This window comes from Neoarius graeffei, chromosome 13 (genome assembly GCF_027579695.1).
Source record: "Neoarius graeffei isolate fNeoGra1 chromosome 13, fNeoGra1.pri, whole genome shotgun sequence".
Classification (NCBI taxonomy): domain Eukaryota; kingdom Metazoa; phylum Chordata; class Actinopteri; order Siluriformes; family Ariidae; genus Neoarius; species Neoarius graeffei.
The window spans coordinates 70,217,114-70,238,059 of record NC_083581.1 but is presented as its reverse complement, the minus strand read 5'-3'; the positions used below and the strand labels follow the sequence as shown (position 1 = coordinate 70,238,059).

The window sequence follows — 20,946 nt, the reverse complement described above, 5'->3', positions numbered from 1 at the left end:
CTCACAGCATTGGGACTAAACAGCTGTGTAGTGATAAGAAAACTACTTGTTAATGAGGCTAAACAGAAGAAAAGGCTTCAGTTTGCTAGGGAGCATAAAGATTGAACTCTGGATCAATGGAAAAGGTCATGTGTTCTGATGAGTCCAGATTGACCCTATTCCTGAGTGATGGGCACATCAGGGTAAGAAGGGAAGCTCATGAAGCGATGCATCCATCATACATAGTGGCGACTGTGCAACCCTCTGGAAGCAGCGTTATGATCTGGTTTCTCTTCTGTTGGTCAGGTCGAGGATCAGCAACATTGAGGCAATAAAATGAAGTCAGCTGACAATCTGAATGTACTGAATGATTTTCACTGAATTTGTGAAAGAGTGGTTCAGGAAGCATGAGGAAACATTATATAGCACTACTATATACTACAGTACTATTATATACTACTTTAATAGTGTGTATATGCATAAAAATCACCATTTAAAGCAGTGTTGTAGTCGAGTCATTAAACCTTGAGTCCGAGTCTAGTCTCGAGTCTCCAGTGTTCAAGTCCAAGTCATTAAAAAATTTTTCAAGTCGAGTCCACTATTGATCCGAGTTGAGTACGAGAACAAGACTCCGACCGCACCATTTGATGGTGGCTGTTTCAGCGCCATTAACATCAGTTTGTTCCTGAAGATGATGTATTTTTTTTTTTTTAAAGATATTTTTGGGGCTTTTTTCACCTTTATTGGATAGGACAGTGTAGAGACAGGACAGGAAATGAGTGGGAGAGAGAGACGGGGAGGGATCGGGAAATGACCTCAGGTCGGAATCGAACCCGGGTCCCCGGATTTATGGTATGGCGCCTTATCCACCTGAGCCACAACGCCCCCCCTGAAGATGATGTATGAACAAGTGAATGTGCTTCTCTTTATCAGGGAGTGTGAAGTATTCTGTCAAAGATGGTTGGGAGATGGATGTAAGTGCAGAAGGTGTGTTTATTAATACAAGTGAAGACGGGTAACCAATCCAGAATCTCATTCATTCATCTCATTATCTCTAGCCGCTTTATCCTTCTACAGGGTCGCAGGCAAGCTGGAGCCTATCCCAGCTGACTATGGGCGAAAGGCGGGGTACACCCTGGACAAGTCGCCAGGTCATCACAGGGCTGACACAGAGACACAGACAACCATTCACACTCACATTCACACCTACGGTCAATTTAGAGTCACCAGTTAACCTAACCTGCATGTCTTTGGACTGTGGGGGAAACCGGAGCACCCGGAGGAAACCCACGCGGACACAGGGAGAACATGCAAACTCCGCACAGAAAGGCCCTCGCCGGCCCCGGGGCTCGAACCCAGGACCTTCTTGCTGTGAGGCGACAGCGCTAACCACTACACCACCGTGCCGCCCCAATCCAGAATGGCAGGCAAAATCATAAAACAGTGAAACAGGCAATAGGTTGAGTGAGACGCAAACAGGCTATCGTAGACTCGGCAGAATCAAAGACGAGAAACAGGAAATCAGGGATCAGGAAACTAAACAAGGAAATACGGCTCGGTAATGTATCAGCAACGCAACTCAATACTTCGCAAAGTAAGTGCGTTTTGACAGTTTTTACATCGGCGCACTGATTGCGCCTTAATCCTGTGCAGGTGCGAGTCGTTTACGACGCGTGCATGAGAGTCTGTCTGGCGCGGGCGCTGTCTGGAGCGCACCCGAGAATCTATCTGATGCACGCGCCAAGGCGTGCAGGTGTGATACACGTACATGAAATTAGTACAAAATTAATGTAGATATAAATATAAATATCTTATGCCAAATTATTATGGCATGTTACAAAAAATAAAGAAAAAATCAGAGTCCTCGTCTCCAATTTACGAGTTCAAATGCAGTTAATGTACAACTCCGAGTCATCAGTGCTCAAGTCCAAGCCAAGTCACAAGTCTTTACAATTAGGGCACGAGTCGGACTCAAGTACTACAAGCCTGATTAAAAGCCAGTAAATATAGAGAACATAGTGTGAAAAGGTGAGTGTATAGATGTATGATATCAGCTCCACCACAGTTTAGGCCTCATCCTGTCGGATGTATAGTACCAGTCGAAAGTTTGGACACAGCTTCTAATTCAATGTTTTTTGTTGATTGTTATTAATTAAAAGGCACTTCATGTCTTAAAGTAATGATGGATGTAATTTCTCTTTACTTAGTTGAGCGTTTCTTGACATAATGCTGTATGGATTACTACAGTTGTGGTGTTAGGGTTATTTACTGTATTTTTATTATTTACTGTTTAATCTCAAATTCATTAATAAGGCAAGAAATTACACTAATTAACTTTTGACAAGGCACCTGTTAATTGAAAAGCATTCCAGGTGACTACCTCATGAAGCTGGTTAAGATAATGCCAATAGTGTGAAAAGCGTCATCAAGGAAAATGAAGGCTACTTTGAAGGAGCTAAAATATGAAACATAATTTGCTTTTTTTTAAAGACTTTTTTCATTTAACACATAATACCATTTATTTTTTTCGCGGTGCGGTTTCCATCAAATCCTGCGCTCTGATTGGCTGGCGAGCGGGTCCGTATCCTACAGTAGGGACCCCGGTTATGGACCTCTGGCGACTTGCTTGTTCACAACAACAACAAACATAGTAGAATTTTTTGTCAACATTTATCTTTTTTTTTATAAGATTTATTTATAAGATTATCAAAAATCTTATAAATTTTTGCCAGCATTTCTCAGGAAAATAGCATTAATTTTATAGCATGGATAGTGATAACGACAGTCTTCACAGTGAAAGCGAGTTTTACTACCCTGAGGAAGAAGAAATGAAAGAAAACATTTCAGTAGAAAGCTAAAAACCTCTAACTTGCTAACGCCGAGCAAAAACATGGCTGAATCCTGAATGACTCAATTTTGTTTAAATAGGGGACTACATAGGCGGCAAAATGTAGTTTTTTCCTGCCACGGAAGTGCACTTGTATACCGAGGAGGAAGCCATTTGCATTACAGCCGTGAATGAGGATTCAAAATATTATTAATTTTACAGCATGGATAGCAATAACGACAGTGTTCACAGCGTAAGTGAGTTTTACTACCCTGAGGAAGACAAAATAAAAACATTTCAGGAGAAAGCTAAAAACCTGTAACTTGCTAACGCCGAGCAAAAACATGGCTGAATCCTGAATGACTCAATTTTGTATAAATAGGGGACTACATAGGCGGCAAAATGTAGTTGTTTTCCTGCCATGGAAGTGCACTTGTATACCGAGGAGGAAGCCATTTGCATTACAGCCGTGAATGAGGATTCAAAATGGCGGCTCGGTTCGGTTTTCCCTTTCGGGCGCTCTCGTTTTCTGTTAGAATTTGGTAAAGAATAAAATAAATATATTATTTACCAGCTTAAGGTCGGTCCGTATGGTGAAATACCGTGACCTCGGCCTTGAATACTGACCTCGGCCCAGAGCGCCTCGCTCAGTACTTTCAAGACCTCGGTCACGGTATTTCATGATATGGACCTCCCAGCTGGTAAAAGACACACATATATATATATATATATATATATATATATATATGTTCCATGCGTTATTTAATAGTTTTGATGTCTTCAGTATTGTTCTACAATGTAGAAAATAGTCAAAATACAGAAAACCCTATGAATGAATAGGTGTGTCCAAACTTTTGACTGGTACTGTAGGTTTGTACACTGGGAGCATGTGAACGTGGATCTGATGAACCTACTTTCCAAGTTTGGGGCAACAGTTTAGGGAAGAGCCACATATGGGTATGATGGTCAAGTGCCCATGTACTTTTGGCCATATGATGAATTTAAAAGTAAGGAACTTAAACAAATTTTATTGACAAAGCAATTTAAAAAAAACTTTACAGAATGAGTAAAACAGTGATAATTTTTCAGTTACATTAATGGTATTGAGCAGACGCTCTTATCCAGAGCAACGTACAACAGACCCAGAGTAGCCCAGGGAACAGTTGGGGGTTAAGTGCCTTGCTCAAGGGCACTACAACCAATCCTGCTGGTCCAGGAAATGAAACCAGCAACCTTATGGTCCCAAAGCTGCTTCTCTAACCATTAGGCCATGACTTCCCCTTTAAGTAAAATAAATAAGAGGATAAAATCAGAAAAAGGACAGAATTAGTTAACTTTTTTTAAAGATTAGTCAAGTCAGTATATGCTAACTACTGAGGTTTCCTGGGGCGGGGTGGTATGGTGGTGCAGTGGTTAGCATTGTTGCCTTGCAGTAAGAAGGTTTTGGGTTTGAGCCCAATGGCTGACTGAGGCCTTCATGTGTGGATTTCGCATGTTCTCCCCATGTGTGTATGGGTTTCCACCACAGCCCAAAGACATGCAGTCAGGTTAACTGGCTACTCTAAATTGTCCATGACCAAAAGCAGTGCAGCAGAGGAGTGGTTAGCTGGCTGTACTTATTTAGGAAAGGGACTCGACCTGGAACACACTGGACAGGTGAAAAAGAAAAGGTTTCCTACCAAACACCTAAGCATGTTTGGAACTGGCCTAAATTTTTTGCACTTTTTTTGTATTCCACAGACTCTACGAGCAGCAGGAAAGACCTACATGATCTTTTTCGTGCTGGTGATCTTCGTGGGCTCATTCTACCTGGTCAATCTGATCCTGGCTGTGGTGGCCATGGCCTATGAAGAGCAGAACCAGGCCACCATGGAGGAAGCGGCTCAGAAAGAGGAGGAATTCAAAGCCATGCTGGAGCAGCTTAAGAAACAGCAAGAGGAAGCCCAGGTCACTGATATTACTGCATAGTGTCCTTGCTATAACTATAGGACTGTCCTATCACTACTACTACTACAAGTAATTTTGTCATGGTTTGTCACTGTGCTTTCATATGTTGGCATTTTGTGTACATGTTGACTAATCCTTTGGTTGGTGACTGTCACAGGCGAACGCCATGGCCACATCAGCAGGTACAGTGTCGGAGGATGCAGCAGAGGATGATGGAGTGGAGAACCTCTCGTGTAGCTCCTCCGAGATGTCCAAGCTGAGTTCCAAGAGCGCCAAAGAGCGCAGGAACCGCAAGAAGAAGTGGAAGCAGAAGGAGCAAGACAAGGAAAAGGGGGACAGCGAGAAGTTTGTCAAATCTGAATCAGATGACGGCAGCAGGAAGAGGTTCCGTTTCCCTGACAACCGCTTAGGTCGAAGGTCCTCCATCATGAACCAGGTGAGTCATTCCAACAACAGGGAACGGGTTCTGTTCTGGTTCGTGCACCAAATTTTGAACCGTTTGGAGCATTTTGACCAAAAATAAATTGGTTCGGAACCTGAAAAGTTGGTTCCCAGGTGGAACCAAAATATAGTTGGCTTTTCCAGGATGAACCGTGATGACACCAGTGGGCGTGTCATTAGTTTGGAGAAGAAGCAGAGTGCAGCAATGGAGAATGCAACAGAAAAGGATACATCTTGAGAAAAAAATGGAATGAAAACAAATATCTGCAGTAATAGAATCAAAGCTCACAGGTGTTCAATGAACACTGCCATCTTGCTACGACAAGTCCTGTTGTGAATTGTGCAACGCCCTCCGTTCATGGTGCATCCTTGATTACACTGTTTCCTCTCAAAACTGGTGAAAACGTGGGCTGGTTTGCTAGCTGGCACCAAGTTTAAACGGAACCGGTTCAAAAACCCGTTCCCTGTTGGTCGAAAAGGTGTATCAGAGGACCCGTGTGTGTGTGTGTGCTGAAAAGACATTTAAAGAAAGAACATCTGTATTTATCGTGAGTGTTCATTATTTCATTATATAGGTCATAAGACTCCATTATTTCATTAGTTTGGTATAAGGCTTCCTGTCTAACATAATTACAATGGATTGCTGATGGAAGGATATAAAAAAAATACAGAATTCTACCGTCCAATTTAACATCACCTTTATTTACAACATCATATTTGCTTACTACGTTATGAAGAAAACATTAAATATAATGGAACATTGCAATGCAGTGGCAGTGCAAACATTTTTTTCATACATTTATATTTATTCATTTGGCAGATGCCTTTATCCAAATTGTCTTGAGCTGAGCAGATAAGGGTTAAGGATCTTTATTCACGTGTTCAACAGTGGCGGTTCAGTAATACTGGGATTTAAATTCATAATCTTCTGATTCTGTTTGTTTTCCTGACTGTTAAAAAATAATGAAGCCTGCTGCGCCGAGAAGTAGTTTTGTGACGTTTATAACATTATAATCATGACATGGATGCAATAACTATGTCAAATTACCTTGCCAGAACAAAATACAATGCCAGTTGAGAGAAGAAGAGTATTTTTTGTTTTGATCTTTTACATGAAGCTCTAGCTTTTTTTTTTTTTTCCACTTCACTTCAGTCTCTCCTCAGCATCCCTGGCTCGCCCTTCTTATCACGCCACAACAGCAAGAGCAGCATCTTCAGCTTCAAAGGCCGCTGCCGGGACGCTGGCTCCGAGAACGAGTTTGCAGATGACGAGCACAGCACTGTGGAGGAGTGCGATCAGAGACGCAGCTCGCTGTTTAGCCCGTACCGCCGCAGCAGCTACAGCGGCTACCACGGCAAACACAACAGCACGGTGAACTGCAACGGGGTCGTGTCTCTAATCGGGCCTGGTCCAGGAGGACGCCTACTGCCTGAGGTGATAATAGATAAGGCAGCTTCTGATGACAGCGTAAGGACAGCTACGAGTAGATCAGTATAGGCACGGACATCTTTCCTCTCTGAGCCTTGGCTTTCTTGTTCTTTTCTCAGTTTTCTCCCTCTCCTTTTCCTCTTGCATTTGACACTTTGTTTATGGTTATTATTTTGACTCTGCTCTCTCTTTTGCCCTGTTTTGTTTTGGGTTGAAGCTCGGTTAGCTAGCTGCCTGTGGCTTGCCAGAATGAAAATGAGAATTATAATGTTTGAAAAACAAACTGCGGAGGCTATTTGCACCCAGGTGAAAACGAAAATGTGTCATTTTTATACCCAGTTTAATTTAGGTGCTAATTCCCACCCACTGGCTTGGTCTCCCTCTATAACATGCTCTATGAGAACCAATATGGGGGCGTGATGGCGAACATAAACACTTCTTTATATACATAAAAAAAAGTTAGCCGAAAGTTTGTAGATTTACACAATATAACAACCTCATTAGCTAGCCAAGTATAGACACTGGTTTCAATTCCATAACAGTCTAACGTTAGCTAGCTTAGTAGATAACTTTGTTAAACAGTTAAACAATTTTACTGTTAGCCTAATGTTATCTAGCTTTCTAATAAACTTGGCTACTAGCTTACTATAATAGTTAGCCTAACATTCTCTAACATACTTGCTACTCATTTACATTTGAGATAGGAAAAAAAAGCATAGCAATAATTCACCCAGTAGTTGTGGTTTTACATTATACAGTATATTATTATCCTAATGTGGGTGGCACGGTGGTGTAGTGGTTAGCGCTGTCGCCTCACAGCAAGAAGGTCCGGGTTCGAGCCCTGTGGCCGGCGAAGGGCCTTTCTGTGCGGAGTTTGCATGTTCTCCCCGTGTCCGCGTGGGTTTCCTCCGGGTGCTCCGGTTTCCCCCACAGTCCAAAGACATGCAGGTTAGGTTAACTGGTGACTCTAAATTGACCGTAGGTGTGAGTGTGAGTGTGAATGGTTGTCTGTGTCTATGTGTCAGCCCTGTGATGACCTGGTGACTTGTCCAGGGTGTACCCCGCCTTTCGCCCGTAGTCAGCTGGGATAGGCTCCAGCTTGCCTGCGACCCTGTAGAAGGATAAAGCGGCTAGAGATAATGAGATGAGATGAGATTATTATCCTAATGTTTACTAGCTTGCTAGTGAACCTGTCTAACAGTTTCAGTTGCATAATCATTCTCCAACAGTCAGCTTGCTAGCAAACCTGGCTAATGGTTTCAATTCTGTAATAGAGCGGCGGCTACAATTATCGACACCTTAACGATCTTTTGGCCGTTGCAAAAGTAGAAAAGACTTTCAATACGTAAATTCTGCATGAGTAATTACTCAAACTTCCACTGGAAAAAAAAAAAAAACAAGTTAATTCCTGATTACTTCGTGTATCAGATCACATGACACCGTTCCACAAGTATTGACACTTTTGTCCACAGTTATCGATACCATTCCACAATTATCGACACTCAGATGAGTATTTATAAAAATAATAATGGTATTAAGTTAACAAAACATAGTTTTTTATTTAAAATTTGTTTTACATAGACTTACATTTAATACAAAATATGTTTTATATAAATATATGGATGTCGGTGTTTATGTAAATGAGGAAGTAATTCTAATGTTTGTAAACAAATGAACTGATAATGTTTAACCTGCGTCAGAAAATCTTTTTATTCCACTTTCTACCCACTTTCTAAGTATTTTCGTAGATCACATTTTGTGAATCATTCGTTGTTGTTTGTATTAATTTCTAGTTTTGTAGTTTACCAATAAACGTCAACAGGTAATTGATATTGTAACCACGTGAAAATCCAGGTCAAAGGTCGCATGTCATTCCTTGAACCAAAATATAAAATGTCTACTGATATTGTAGTATGTGGTAGATATTTACGACAAACTGCAAAAAAAAAAAAAAAATTCTGAATGGAATAAAAAATCTGAATATTTCAAGCATGTAATTTTTTATATACTAGGAATTTAATTCTGGTCTAATTCTATTTACTGCAATAGGATTCCAAATACTCTATAAACATTCCATTCTGTTATGAATCAGAAAAAAAAAATTACAGCACTTAAGTTTTTTTTTTAAAGTACTTCATTTACTTCAACAATGTTACGCAAAGATGGATCCGTAACAGTTGTAAATGCCACTTAATTCCATAGGGTGTCGATAATGGTGGACAACGGTGAAAGTGATCACTATTATCGACACCTCACGTGACTTCTCAAACGCGCGTTTAGATACAAAACGACGACTGTCAAATGAAAGCGTAAGAAAAAAAGTAGGTTTCGACAAGGAGATCATGAAATATCAGTGAATTTGAGATGTAAAAACATGCCCGTGATCTTTCCACCATGCTTACCTGCGATGATAACGTCCGGGTTTTCCTCGGCTTGCTGATCGTGCTAAAAAAATAATCCATCTCAGGTAATGAGCTGTGTCATCAGACGACAAGATCAAAGGTAATATCTGTTGTAACTGAAACTCACCTTTGTAAAACTGTTTTTTATCTGTAAATCTGAAAAGGTGTTGATAATTGTAGCCGCTGCTCTAGCTCTCCTAATGTTATATAGCTTCCCAGTGAGCCTGGGTAATGATTTCAACTGTATTGTAGTTATACCAATATGAATTTTTAGCTTGCTGGCTGCTCTGGTTGTTGGTTTACGCACTGTAATACCATAGTTAGCCTAATATTAGCTAGTTGTCTGGAGGCATTGGTGTCTGGCTTATACAAAATACTAGTTAGCCGAATGTTAGCAAACCTGACTAGCTCCTAAAGTCATTATTCTGTGTTTAGATAGCTGGTTAGGCAGATAATGTTATTAAAGTAGCAAGTGTCAGTCCTGTTTCATATCCCCACTCCTTAAAGGTATTTTAAAGACTTAATTATTCATACTGGGTGCAAATAGACACTCAGGAATGGGAATCTTGCTTCTGGGAGAACTGGTAATAATATATGAAACTTTTTTCATGCATTTCTAGCAGTATTGAAAAACAGAGCTGCCACTTTTATTAGCAAATTCGTTCACCTAACAAACTGGCAACCTAGTTTATACAGTATGTGCATAAAATACTGGATAAAATTGCACTAAAGTACACAATACATCTTTATCATTGAACAGAAATAAAGGATGTGCCTTTTCTGAACATGCATGGTTCATTAGCCCTTGACGAGCATTGTTGTCTTCATGTTTTTCTGTCATATGGATTTGTTCATATGTTCCATATCTGCATTCTTCTTCCTCATCTCCTTCGTTATGTATGCTATGTTTATCCATCATGTGACATGTACAGTGGATATAAAATGCATACACACCCCGTTAAAATGATGTAAAAAAATGAGACCGCGATACGTAATTTCAAAACTTTTCCCACCTTTAATGTGATCTATAACCTGCACAATTCAATTGAAAAACAAACAAATCTGTTAGAGGGAAAAACATAAATAATAAAAAAATGTACAATAAGCTGGTTGCATAAGCGTGCACACCCTTACACTACTACTTTGTTGAAGCACCTTTTGATTTAATTACAGCATTCAGTCTTTTTGGGTCGGAGTCTATCAGCCTGCCATATCTAGACTTGGCAATATTTGCCCACTCTTCCTTACAAAAGCGCTCCAAATCTGTCAGATTGCGAGGGCGTCACCCCAAAGATTTTCAATTGGATTTAGGTCTGGGCTCTGGCTGGGCCGTTCCAAAACTTTTTTGGAGTCATTGTCATGCTGAAAGATGAAATTCTTCTTCATCTTTCTAGCAGGTTTTGGGCCAAAATTGAATGTTATTTCGAACTGTTCATAATTCCCTCCACCTTGACTAAAGCCCCTGTTCCAGCTGAAGAAAAACAACCCCAAAACATGATGCCGCCACTACCATGCTTCACCGTGGGTATGGTGTTCTTTTGATGATGTGTAGTGTTGTTTTTGTGCCAAACATACCTTTTGGAATTGTGGCCAAAAAGTTCAACCTTGGTTTCATCCGACCATAACACATTTTCCCACATGCTTTCGGGAGAGTTGATGTATTTTTTTTTTGAAAAATTTTGCCGGGCCTGGATGTTTTTCTTTGACCCTGCCTCATAGTCCAGACATATGGAAAATGTTGTCACATGTAGTACACAACCAGTACTTGCCAGAAATTCCTGCAGCTCCTTCAGTGTCGCTGTAGGCCTCTTGGCAGCCTCCTTGACCAGTTTTCATCTTGTCTTTTCATCAATTTTGGAGGGACGTCCAGTTCTCGGTAATGTCACTGTTGTTCCATATTTTCTCCACTTCTTGATGACTGTCTTCACTGTGCTCCATGGTACAACCCCGATTCCAAAAAGGTTGGGACAAAGTACAAATTGTAAATAAAAACGGAATGCAATAATTTACAAATCTCAAAAACTGATATTGTATTCACAGTAGAACATAGACAACATAGCAAATGTCAAAAGTGAGACATTTTGAAATTTCATGCCAAATATTGGCTCATTTGAAATTTCATGACAGCAACACATCTCAAAAAAGTTGGGACAGGGGCAATAAGAGGCTGGAAAAGTTAAAGGTACAAAAAAGGAACAGCTGGAGGACCAAATTGCAACTCATTAGGTCAACTGGCAATAGGTCATTAACATGACTGGGTATAAAAAGAGCATCTTGGAGTGGCAGCGGCTCTCAGAAGTAAAGATGGGAAGAGGATCACCAATCCCCCTAATTCTGCACCGACAAATAGTGGAGCAATATCAGAAAGGAGTTCGACAGTGTAAAATTGCAAAGAGTTTGAACAGATCATCATCTACAGTGCATAATATCATCAAAAGATTCAGAGAATCTGGAAGAGTCTCTGTGCGTAAGGGTCAAGGCCGGAAAACCATACCGGGTGCCCGTGATCTTCGGGCCCTTAGATGGCACTGTATCACATACAGGCATGCTTCTGTATTGGAAATCACAAAATGGGCTCAGGAATATTTCCAGAGAACATTATCTGTGAACACAATTCACCGTGCCATCCGCCGTTGCCAGCTAAAACTCTATAGTTCAAAGAAGAAGCCGTATCTAAACATGATCCAGAAGCGCAGACGTCTTCTCTGGGCCAAGGCTCATTTAAAATGGACTGTGGCAAAGTGGAAAACTGTTCTGTGGTCAGACGAATCAAAATTTGAAGTTCTTTATGGAAATCAGGGATGCCATGTCATTCAGACTAAAGAGGAGAAGGACGACCCAAGTTGTTATCAGTGCTCAGTTCAGAAGCCTGCATCTCTGATGGTATGGGGTTGCATTAGTGCATGTGGCATGGGCAGCTTACACATCTGGAAAGACACCATCAATGCTGAAAGGTATATCCAGGTTCTAGAGCAACATATGCTCCCATCCAGACGACGTCTCTTTCATGGAAGACCTTGCATTTTCCAACATGACAATGCCAAACCACATACTGCATCAATTACAGCATCATGGCTGATTAGAAGAAGGGTCCGGGTACTGAACTGGCCAGCCTGCAGTCCAGATCTTTCACCCATAGAAAACATTTGGTGCATCATAAAACGGAAGATACGACAAAAAAGACCTAGTTGACAGTTGAGCAACTAGAATCCTACATTAGACAAGAATGGGTTAACATTCCTATCCCTAAACTTGAGCAACTTGTCTCCTCAGTCCCCAGACGTTTACAGACTGTTGTAAAGAGAAAAGGGGATGTCTCACAGTGGTAAACATGGCCTTGTCCCAACTTTTTTGAGATGTGTTGTTGTCATGAAATTTAAAATCACCTAATTTTTCTCTTTAAATGATACATTTTCTCAGTTTAAACATTTGATATGTCATCTGTGTTCTATTCTGAATAAAATATGGAATTTTGAAACTTCCATATCATTGCATTCCGTTATTATTTACAATTTGTACTTTGTCCCAACTTTTTTGGAATCGGGGTTGTAATGCTGTGGAAATGTTTTTGTACCCTTCTCCTGACTGATACCTTTCAACAATGAGATCCCTTTGATGCTTTGTAAGCTCTCTGTGAACCCTGGCTTTTGCTGGAGGATGCAACTGAGTAAATGTCTGAACTTTATTTGGGGTTAATCAGAGTCATTTTAATTGATGGCGGGTGTGAACCCAAAAAGACTGAATGCTGTAATTAAATCAAAAGGTGCTTCAACAAAGTATTAGTTTAAGGGTGTGCACACTTATGCAACCAGCTTATTGTACGTTTTTTTATTATTTTTTAAAAATGTTTTTCCCCCTAACAAATTTGTTTGTTTTTCAATTGAATTGTACAGGTTATAGGTCGCATTAAAGGTGGGAACATTTTCAAAATTATTTATCATGGTCTCTTTTTTTACGGTACATCAGAAAAACCTATCATTTTAACGGGGTGTGTAAATATGTTTCACTGTCCTTCCGTACGCCTTCAAATGATCTCCTGCGTATTGCCTTAAAGATGGGAAACTGAAATGCACTTTCAGATGCATTAATGGAATAAGAACATTAAGATCTCACTTCTGCATATGTCTGAGCACTTAAGCCGTTTTAGCCATCACTGTGGTGTTTTAAAAGATTCCCTTTGTGTGTCCAGGATGAACAGTAACGCACATCCTGCCTGCTTCATCAGCCTTTAGATCATATAATTGTGTGTGTATATGTGTGTGTGTGTGTGTGTGTGTGTGTAGAAGAAGAGGGACAGGCTGTATAAATCAGAAAACGTCCATAACTGATCGTTCTGTCACACATCCTGCCTCACCCACGTTATTTAGAACTGGGGACAAAAACAAGAGCTTCTTTCTCTTTCCATAATTTACGTTTCTCTTTTTATTTTTATTTTTCTTTATCTTTTCTTTTCTCTATATCACTGATTTTGAAACCTACTTTCAATCTTCTGCTGCTCCTGACTGTAGCTAGCATGGTAGTTTGCCGTTCTTACAAGTCTCTGAGAGCCTTTGTGTATCTAAACGCAGCATGAAAACGGACTGATGGATTATGGTGTCTATCATTTTTCCCCCTCTCTGACTCTTATGACTCTGAGTGCATGCTGATGCACGCTAACTGCTGCCCCTCCGGCATCCTGGATGGTGCAATAACACGCAGGCTTCAGAGATGGGGCGAGAGTAAAGCCAAATTGTGCTTTAGTGGACTGATTTAATTAGCTGGCGATTTACCAGGCTCTGAGCGCAGCTTCCAGACAAGGCTGTGCATCATTGCGAAGAGACTCTGTAAAAGGAAGCTCAAATATCTTTACCGCTCCTTTTCTCCCCTGTAGAAGCCTGCGTGTTTTTTGCTCTTAACTGTATTTTTGACTGACTTTTCTGATAATGACAACCTCTTTCCTCTGCTCCTGTGATGCACTTCAGACTGTGGTTTCTGAATGCTTTCAATTTAACCTCAATGCTTTTTCCTCTTGACAGCCAACCACTGACACTGAGATCAAGAAGAAACTCTCAGGCTCTTTAATGGTTTCTATGGACCAACTCAACGCATCTTTTGGGCACAAGGAGCGAGCAAACAGCGTCATGAGTGTCACCAATACATTAGTAGAGGGTAGCCTTTCTTATTTTGCTCCCTTACATTACATTTACATTTTCACACAAGTCACACATGTCATTTGTAGTTGGTTGGTTTCTTGTGGACATGTAATGGACGTGACCTCTTCAGTGTTTTTTTTTCCTTCTTTTTTTCTGATGATTCTGATGACATACACACAAAATGCATTGATCAGTATAAAAATTGATTGGTTTCAGTTACATCTTACATGCTAGGCTTACAGTATATTAGCTTCACTGGCAGATTGCAAAGCAAGCTAACTGTACTACATGCTACCTGAAATAAATAGTATAACATTTAGGCAGTGGAGGAAACAAACAAAACCAAAAAAATAACAAAACCCAAAAAATAAACTCGGTTTGCCGATCACGGCAAAAGCCCTGATGTGCCCTGCATGTTTTAATTAAAGATAAAACTTTATAACAGATTTTCCATTTTAAAAGCTATGGCCTCAAGGTTTGAGACGCAGTTTTAGGACCAAAAGGTCGCCAGTTCAATTCCCTGTACCATCATGAATGGCTGAAATGCCCTTGAGCAAGGCACCTAACCTCCAAATGCTCCCTGGGTTGCGCACTGATGTGGGTATGTCAGGGTCTTGTTGTACGTTGCTCTGGATAAGCGCACCTGCAAAACACCTGTAATGTAATATAAAAGTTGCCATATTGTTAAAAAATAGGCTTACCTGGGCGTGGCCATTTACGCTGTAACCAGATTGTTGTGACGTAATGTGCACACTAGCACACCATTTGCCTTAGTAACACAGCGCCATCGACTCAGAACATTTCAGTAATTTTTTTTGTAATTTTGCTGTGCAAACATGGAAAATGTTCCTGAACAAAAAGCGGTTCAACCGTATACCCTTGAACCAGAATATGAGCCCGGGAGAGGAAGAAACAAATGGTGAAGGTGATTCCAACAATACCGGAAGTGATCATATGCAGCCATTTTGCTGCTTGGTCCTTCAAAGTACACTAATATCCTTTATAGGATTGGGGATGGCAAAAAGATTTCCCTTTGCGACATTCGGGCTTATTTTTACATCCAAATGCTTGAACTCGGGCATCTTCAGGGTTGTTTACAACAATTTAGAAGTAATGTATCCACTAGATCTCCGCCTCGGTTAGTCACGCTAGTTAGTAAGTGATGTCACAATCTCGGATTCTCTTGTGTAATTTGTACTCGGGGTGCGATATTTGAACCTCAGAGAGAGTAAGATGGCAGCACCTAGGGACATTTTATTATAAAAGAAAAAGAATCTGTACACAGTATATGGGTACAAATATGAACAAATGAATACTCAAACATGTCTTGTGTGGCTATTACAGGGTTAGTCAAAATTATGTTAACACTAATGGATTATTTTTCTCCTGTCAAGTTTATTTTTATAGCGCTTTTAACAATAGACTTGGTCGCAAAGCAGCTTTACAGAATTTTTTTTTTTTTAAGATTTTTTTTTGGGGCTTTTTTCACCTTTATTGGATAGGACAGTATAGAGACAGGAAATGAGTGGGAGAGAGAGACGGGGAGGGATTGGGAAATGACCTCGGGTCGGAATCGAACCCGGGTCCCCGGATTTATGGTATGGCGCCTTATCCACCTGAGCCACGACGCCCCCAGCTTTACAGAATTTTAATGACTTTAAACATGAGCTAATTTCATCCCTAATCTATCCGCAATGAGCAAGCCTGTGGCGACGGTGGCAAGGAAAGACTCCCTCAGACGACATGAGGAAGAAACCTCGAGAGGAACCAGACTCAAAAGGGAACCCATCCTCATTTGGGTGATAACAGACAACGTGATTATAACATTTTTAAGAGTTTTAACATGAAGTCTGTTTTGTTGATGTTATAACTCTTCACTGATGGAAACTTGAGTGCAAAACCGAATGTGTGGTGCGCCGTGACCGCTGCTGACGTAATTGGGGCCCTACTTTTTTGACACCCCGACAGTGACGTCAGATGTCTACTTACAGATGGCGCAGCAGTACGCCATTGATGAACTTCCACTCCAGATCCGATTGGTGGGGTATTTCCAACAGGATGGCACACCGCCGCATTTTGGCCGTACTGTTCGTGCTTATCTCAACCACACATTTCCAGGTCGATGGATGGGTTGTGGTGGACCATTGCCGTGGCCTCCACACTTCCCTTATTTGACGCCCTGTGATTTCTGGTTATGGGGTATGGTGAAGGAGCGTGTGTATAGCAGGAAAGTTCATGATATCAATGACCTCAAGGATAGAATAAGTCTGTGGTATCATCTATTCCCTGCGAAATGTGTGTCCGGGCTTTAAATGGGACTGTTGCTTGCTGGTTTTTGTGTGTTGAACACGATGGTGAACAGGTTGAGACCGTCCTGTAACTCATCTTGCACATATGATGTATGTTTTGTGAATAAATAGTTTCTACCATTTAAGTGTTAACATAATTTTGACTAACCCTGTATTTGTCAGTATAAAGGAGTTTATTTTTTAGGTTTTGTTTGGCTTTAAGTACAAATTTGAGGTACTTGTACTGTACTTCAGTACGTATTTCCATTTTATTCAACTTTATACTTCTACTCTACGATATAACAGACGCAAATATTATACTTTTTACTGCACTACATTTGTCTGACAGCTTTAGCTGCTAGTTATTTTTTCAGATTATAATTTTTCATACCCTCCCTGTCCAGTGAAAACTACACAGCTCTGAATGTGGTGATTTTAAATTCTTCTTCTTCTAGCTGTTCTTGTTAGGAGTTGCCACAGCAGATAATGTCCCTCCAGCTCCTCTTTTTCTGTCACACCAACCATGCTCATGTCCTCCTTCACCACAGCCATAAATCTCATCTTTGCTCTTCCTCTTTTCATTCTACCCAGCAACTCCATCTCCAGCATTCTTTTCCCAATATCCCCTGGATCTCTCCTCTGTACACATCCAAACCATCTCAATCTCGCCTCTCTCACTTTGTCTCCAAGCCATCCTACATGTCCTGTCCCTCTAATACTCTCATTTCTAATCCTGTCCAACTTTGTCACTCTCAGTGAGAATCTCAACATCTTCAACTCCTCTACCTCCAGTTCAGTTCACCTCCCGTCTTTTTGTCAGTGCCAGTGTGTCCAAACCATACAGCATCACTGCACTTACTACGGTCTTCTGCACTTTCCCTTTCACACTCGCTGGTAACTTTCTGTCACAGATCACTCCTGACATCCTCCTCTTCTCCGTCCATTCCAACCTGCTTGGACTCTCTTCTTCACTTCTCTTCCACACTCACCATTACTTTTATAGTTGACCCCAGATTAATGTGTTGATTTTAAATGTTTGGATAAACTGAAGGATTGACTAAGTGCTCCTTTATGGGTTTGATAAAAATTGTCCTACTACTTAGGTGAAACAAACTACTTAAAGGAGAACTAAAGTCATTTTTAAACTTGCTTTATTTCTTAATTAACGTGTTATTCAATTACGTTTTCAGTTTTAGTAACCTTATATCGTGACTCGTATTGGCAACTAATTGCAATTAAATATTATACTTATCAGCCTATTTGATTTTTAGCCATGTTGAATTTAGTTCGTTTGGTCCATGGCAGGCGTCGCCTATCCACGCGATCTTCACGAGACTTGTGCGAGACTTTGAAACGTTAAGTGTCAGCCAGGTGTCAGTGCTGCCATTTTGAAAACTGTTTTCCAAACGAGATATTGCACAAAAACGAGTTTAAATGATGATTACTGCCTACTTTTTTCAAACTTTCCTGATTGCTATCAAAACAAACACAACTTCTGGCTTGATTACGTCAGCATTCGAAAAAGGGCGCGCGCGTCTTTTGACAACGTTGGCAGATGTTGGTCACTTTGATTCTTGCTGTACGTTTTACTTCCGTCCTACGATGTCTCGCACAGGTCTCAACGAATCTCGTTTACAGCCATTGCTTTGACATATGGACTGATATATTACAGAGCATATTTCAAACACTCATAACTTGCTATAGCAGTGACAAAATAGCCATCAAAAATGCATTCCGATATTTAATAAAATGAGAAATACAATTTTGATGATAAAAAATTTGCCTTCAGTTCTCCTTTAACAGCCCTGTTGGATTAGCTGGAAAATGCACTGTCGCAGGGCTGTTTTTCTCAAGACCGCATGAAAAGCTGACTTTTTAGAGATACATGGTTCCCACTGGATAGCGGCGCTACAAACCTAAGCCGATTATTTAGAATATGATGCTTTGCAGTCGATTAAACTACCCAATCATAGTTTAATTAAGCAGTTCAAATGAGCTCAGCCTTCAAGATCTACGGCAGAAAAATGCAACATATACATGAACTCTGCAGTAATATTAATCCAAAAACATCATGTAGTGATAATAGTCAAACATTGACAGAAACCATTTTACTGCACAGTGAGTACTTTTACTTTTGATACTTTAAGTACATTTGCTGATAATATTTACATAGAGGAGAACGGGGTCGTTTGTCACATGGGTCGTTTGTCACATGGGTCGGTTGTCACACTCATCCAAACTCGCTCACTAGAGGGCGCTGTCATAAATTGATGAAAAAAATTTCAGAATTGGGGTCAGAGGTCACCTACAAGGACGTTTCTGCAGAAAGTGCTGAGTCATTGTGGTGAGAGGGATATTAATGTTTTTCATGTCAAAATGTAAATACTCAACACTGGTATTTTTCTTTTAGTTTTTCACACATAAAAAAATAATTATTACAATTAAATAGTTTGAAGGGAGAGTTATAGTTTTGACATGTTTTTTCTTAGCTATGCTACAACAGGTGGATGCTAGCATTAGCATTAGCAAAACAGCTCAGTTGTGGATGGTTGTCACAGTCTCTTCGGGGTTGGTTGTCACATGAGACAAACACAGACGTGGACAGTAATGAAGCACATTTACTTGAGTACTGTACTTAAGTACACTTTTTGAGTATCTGTACTTTACTTGGGTATTATTATTTTTTTGGAAACATATGACTTTAACTTCACTACATTTGAAAAGCAAATATCGTACTTTTTACTCCACTACATTCCTGTCAAGGTCCTCGTTACTGTGAAGTGAACGAATGAATGAACCCTTTATTGTCACTGTTACCAGTGAAATTGACCATCAACCTGTCCTTACAGAGGGGGAACAGGACAGGAAGACAGGGATAAAAGAAAAAAAAAGGAAAGATGAGGAAAAAAGAACAACCCCCCCACTATGCTCCTATCAGGAGTACAGTGTGGGAACATTTAAAAACCTCCACAAAAGCACACAATAACACAAGTACACTTTGAAACATGGGACTTGAGGGGGGGAAGGGGGGAAGGAGGGGGCAATCAGGGGTGGGGGGAAGGGGTAAGGGGGTAGGAGGGGAGGGGAGGAGGTAGAGGTAACCCAGCGCAAGCAAGCAGCCGTCCACTCCTGCAGCCATGCAAACGGCGCTGGTCACGCACCCGCTTGTCACACTGGGGGTGAAAAACGGTGACTGCGGAAAATTGGGGAAGGAATGCGAGAGTGTCTCCCAGCAGTGACCTTCTGGGGGAAATGTTATCCCAGCAACGGCCTTGATCAAGGCCAGTGCTGTTCAGGGAGCCGAATGTCGATAAGATAGAGATTGTTTAGTCTTTCAAACAGACACAGTCTTTACACGTCCACACCACTCGTCCATATCTGTCCATTTCGTCCATTCTGTTCAATTCAATTCCATTTGGTCTCCGAAATACGTATTCCTTGCAAAGCTGAAAGCTGCTCCGAGATAACAAACATTTTGTGGTTAAAGTTCTGAATGTCCACAGTCCGAGTGCCAACAGCTTTGCCCACCACTCCAATCATATCGGGCAGCTTTGTGGGGCTTTGAACAGCTGTCACCGTTGTCTGATTTCCTCGATATACCAGGGCAATGCCTAATCCAATCAGCAAAAGTCCTGTAATCATGGTTACGAATAGGTAGATATCTTCAATGTCCTCCACAGACATTCCGGCAGGACAGGTGGGTTCCCCCCAAACCCAGAAACTGTGTCAATTTTGTTAGGAGACCAGTTTATCAAATCCATGCTTTTTTAGTTTAGAAATTCAATGTGGAGAGAGTCTCTCAAAAAAAAAAAATTCAAAAAGTAGATTTGAAAGTGGATGTTTCTTCTTTTCTTTTCTAAAACGTGATTGGTTTTTCCGCAGGTGACACGGAGACAGCCGATCAGTAATCACTAGGGTCGCGTCACGTCCATAGATGCACAAAATCAAGTTCAGTGATTTCTCCACAGCATTATTTCACATGGTTAGTTGATGGCAGAATGGAAGGAGGCGGTTCTTCTGGAGAATGCACACACTCATGGCTTTACCTAGAACCCATGTTTCAGTTTTCTGAAAGGATTAAAGATCCGTTTTTGTTTTAAATGTTTGTTTGCCGAAAACGAACCACATCACGGCCTACAAAAACTCGCCATCCAACCTGCAGAAGCATATTGAGGTATATAAACGTTTTATTCCAAGAGAAAGCTTGCAAAGACATTGTCTGTCTGTGCTTTTAGAGCTAGCGATAACGTTACAATAGCTATGCTGTCTGGTTCGTCAAATGAATTTCTATGGATTTGCCCGCCAAGTTGCCACAGCCTTGTCCACGGCTAATGTTTACGCATAGCTAGTTAACTGTTAGTTAGCATGTAAAAACAGAGTTACGCTAACATGAATAACATTAACTTATCTGAAGTCCTTTCAGAAATGTGTTTTAGCATAATCTTGCCAAATAAACAGAATGTAGAAATCTTTCTTTTCTAGTAACATTAGCTACCCAATA

At 40.7% G+C, this 20,946-nt stretch overlaps 1 protein-coding gene across 12 annotated transcripts in view; it reads left to right on the top strand.

Annotated features, from left to right (window-relative positions):
• scn8aa (sodium channel, voltage gated, type VIII, alpha subunit a) overlaps positions 1 to 20,946 on the top strand; it is a 170,902-nt gene that overhangs the window by 85,009 nt on the left and 64,947 nt on the right. For 4 of the 12 annotated variants that reach the window (XM_060938437.1, XM_060938429.1, XM_060938438.1 and 1 more), the window contains exons 9-12: positions 4,547 to 4,753; positions 4,911 to 5,189; positions 6,348 to 6,629; positions 14,041 to 14,173. In XM_060938437.1, the coding sequence (XP_060794420.1) occupies positions 4,547 to 4,753; positions 4,911 to 5,189; positions 6,348 to 6,629; positions 14,041 to 14,173 (901 nt within the window). Of the gene's footprint in view, positions 1 to 4,546; positions 4,754 to 4,910; positions 5,190 to 6,283; positions 6,663 to 7,676; positions 7,680 to 13,895; positions 13,906 to 14,040; positions 14,174 to 20,946 lie in introns of all 12 variants that reach the window. The other 8 variants (XM_060938427.1, XM_060938430.1, XM_060938428.1 and 5 more) reach the window with 5 other exon arrangements.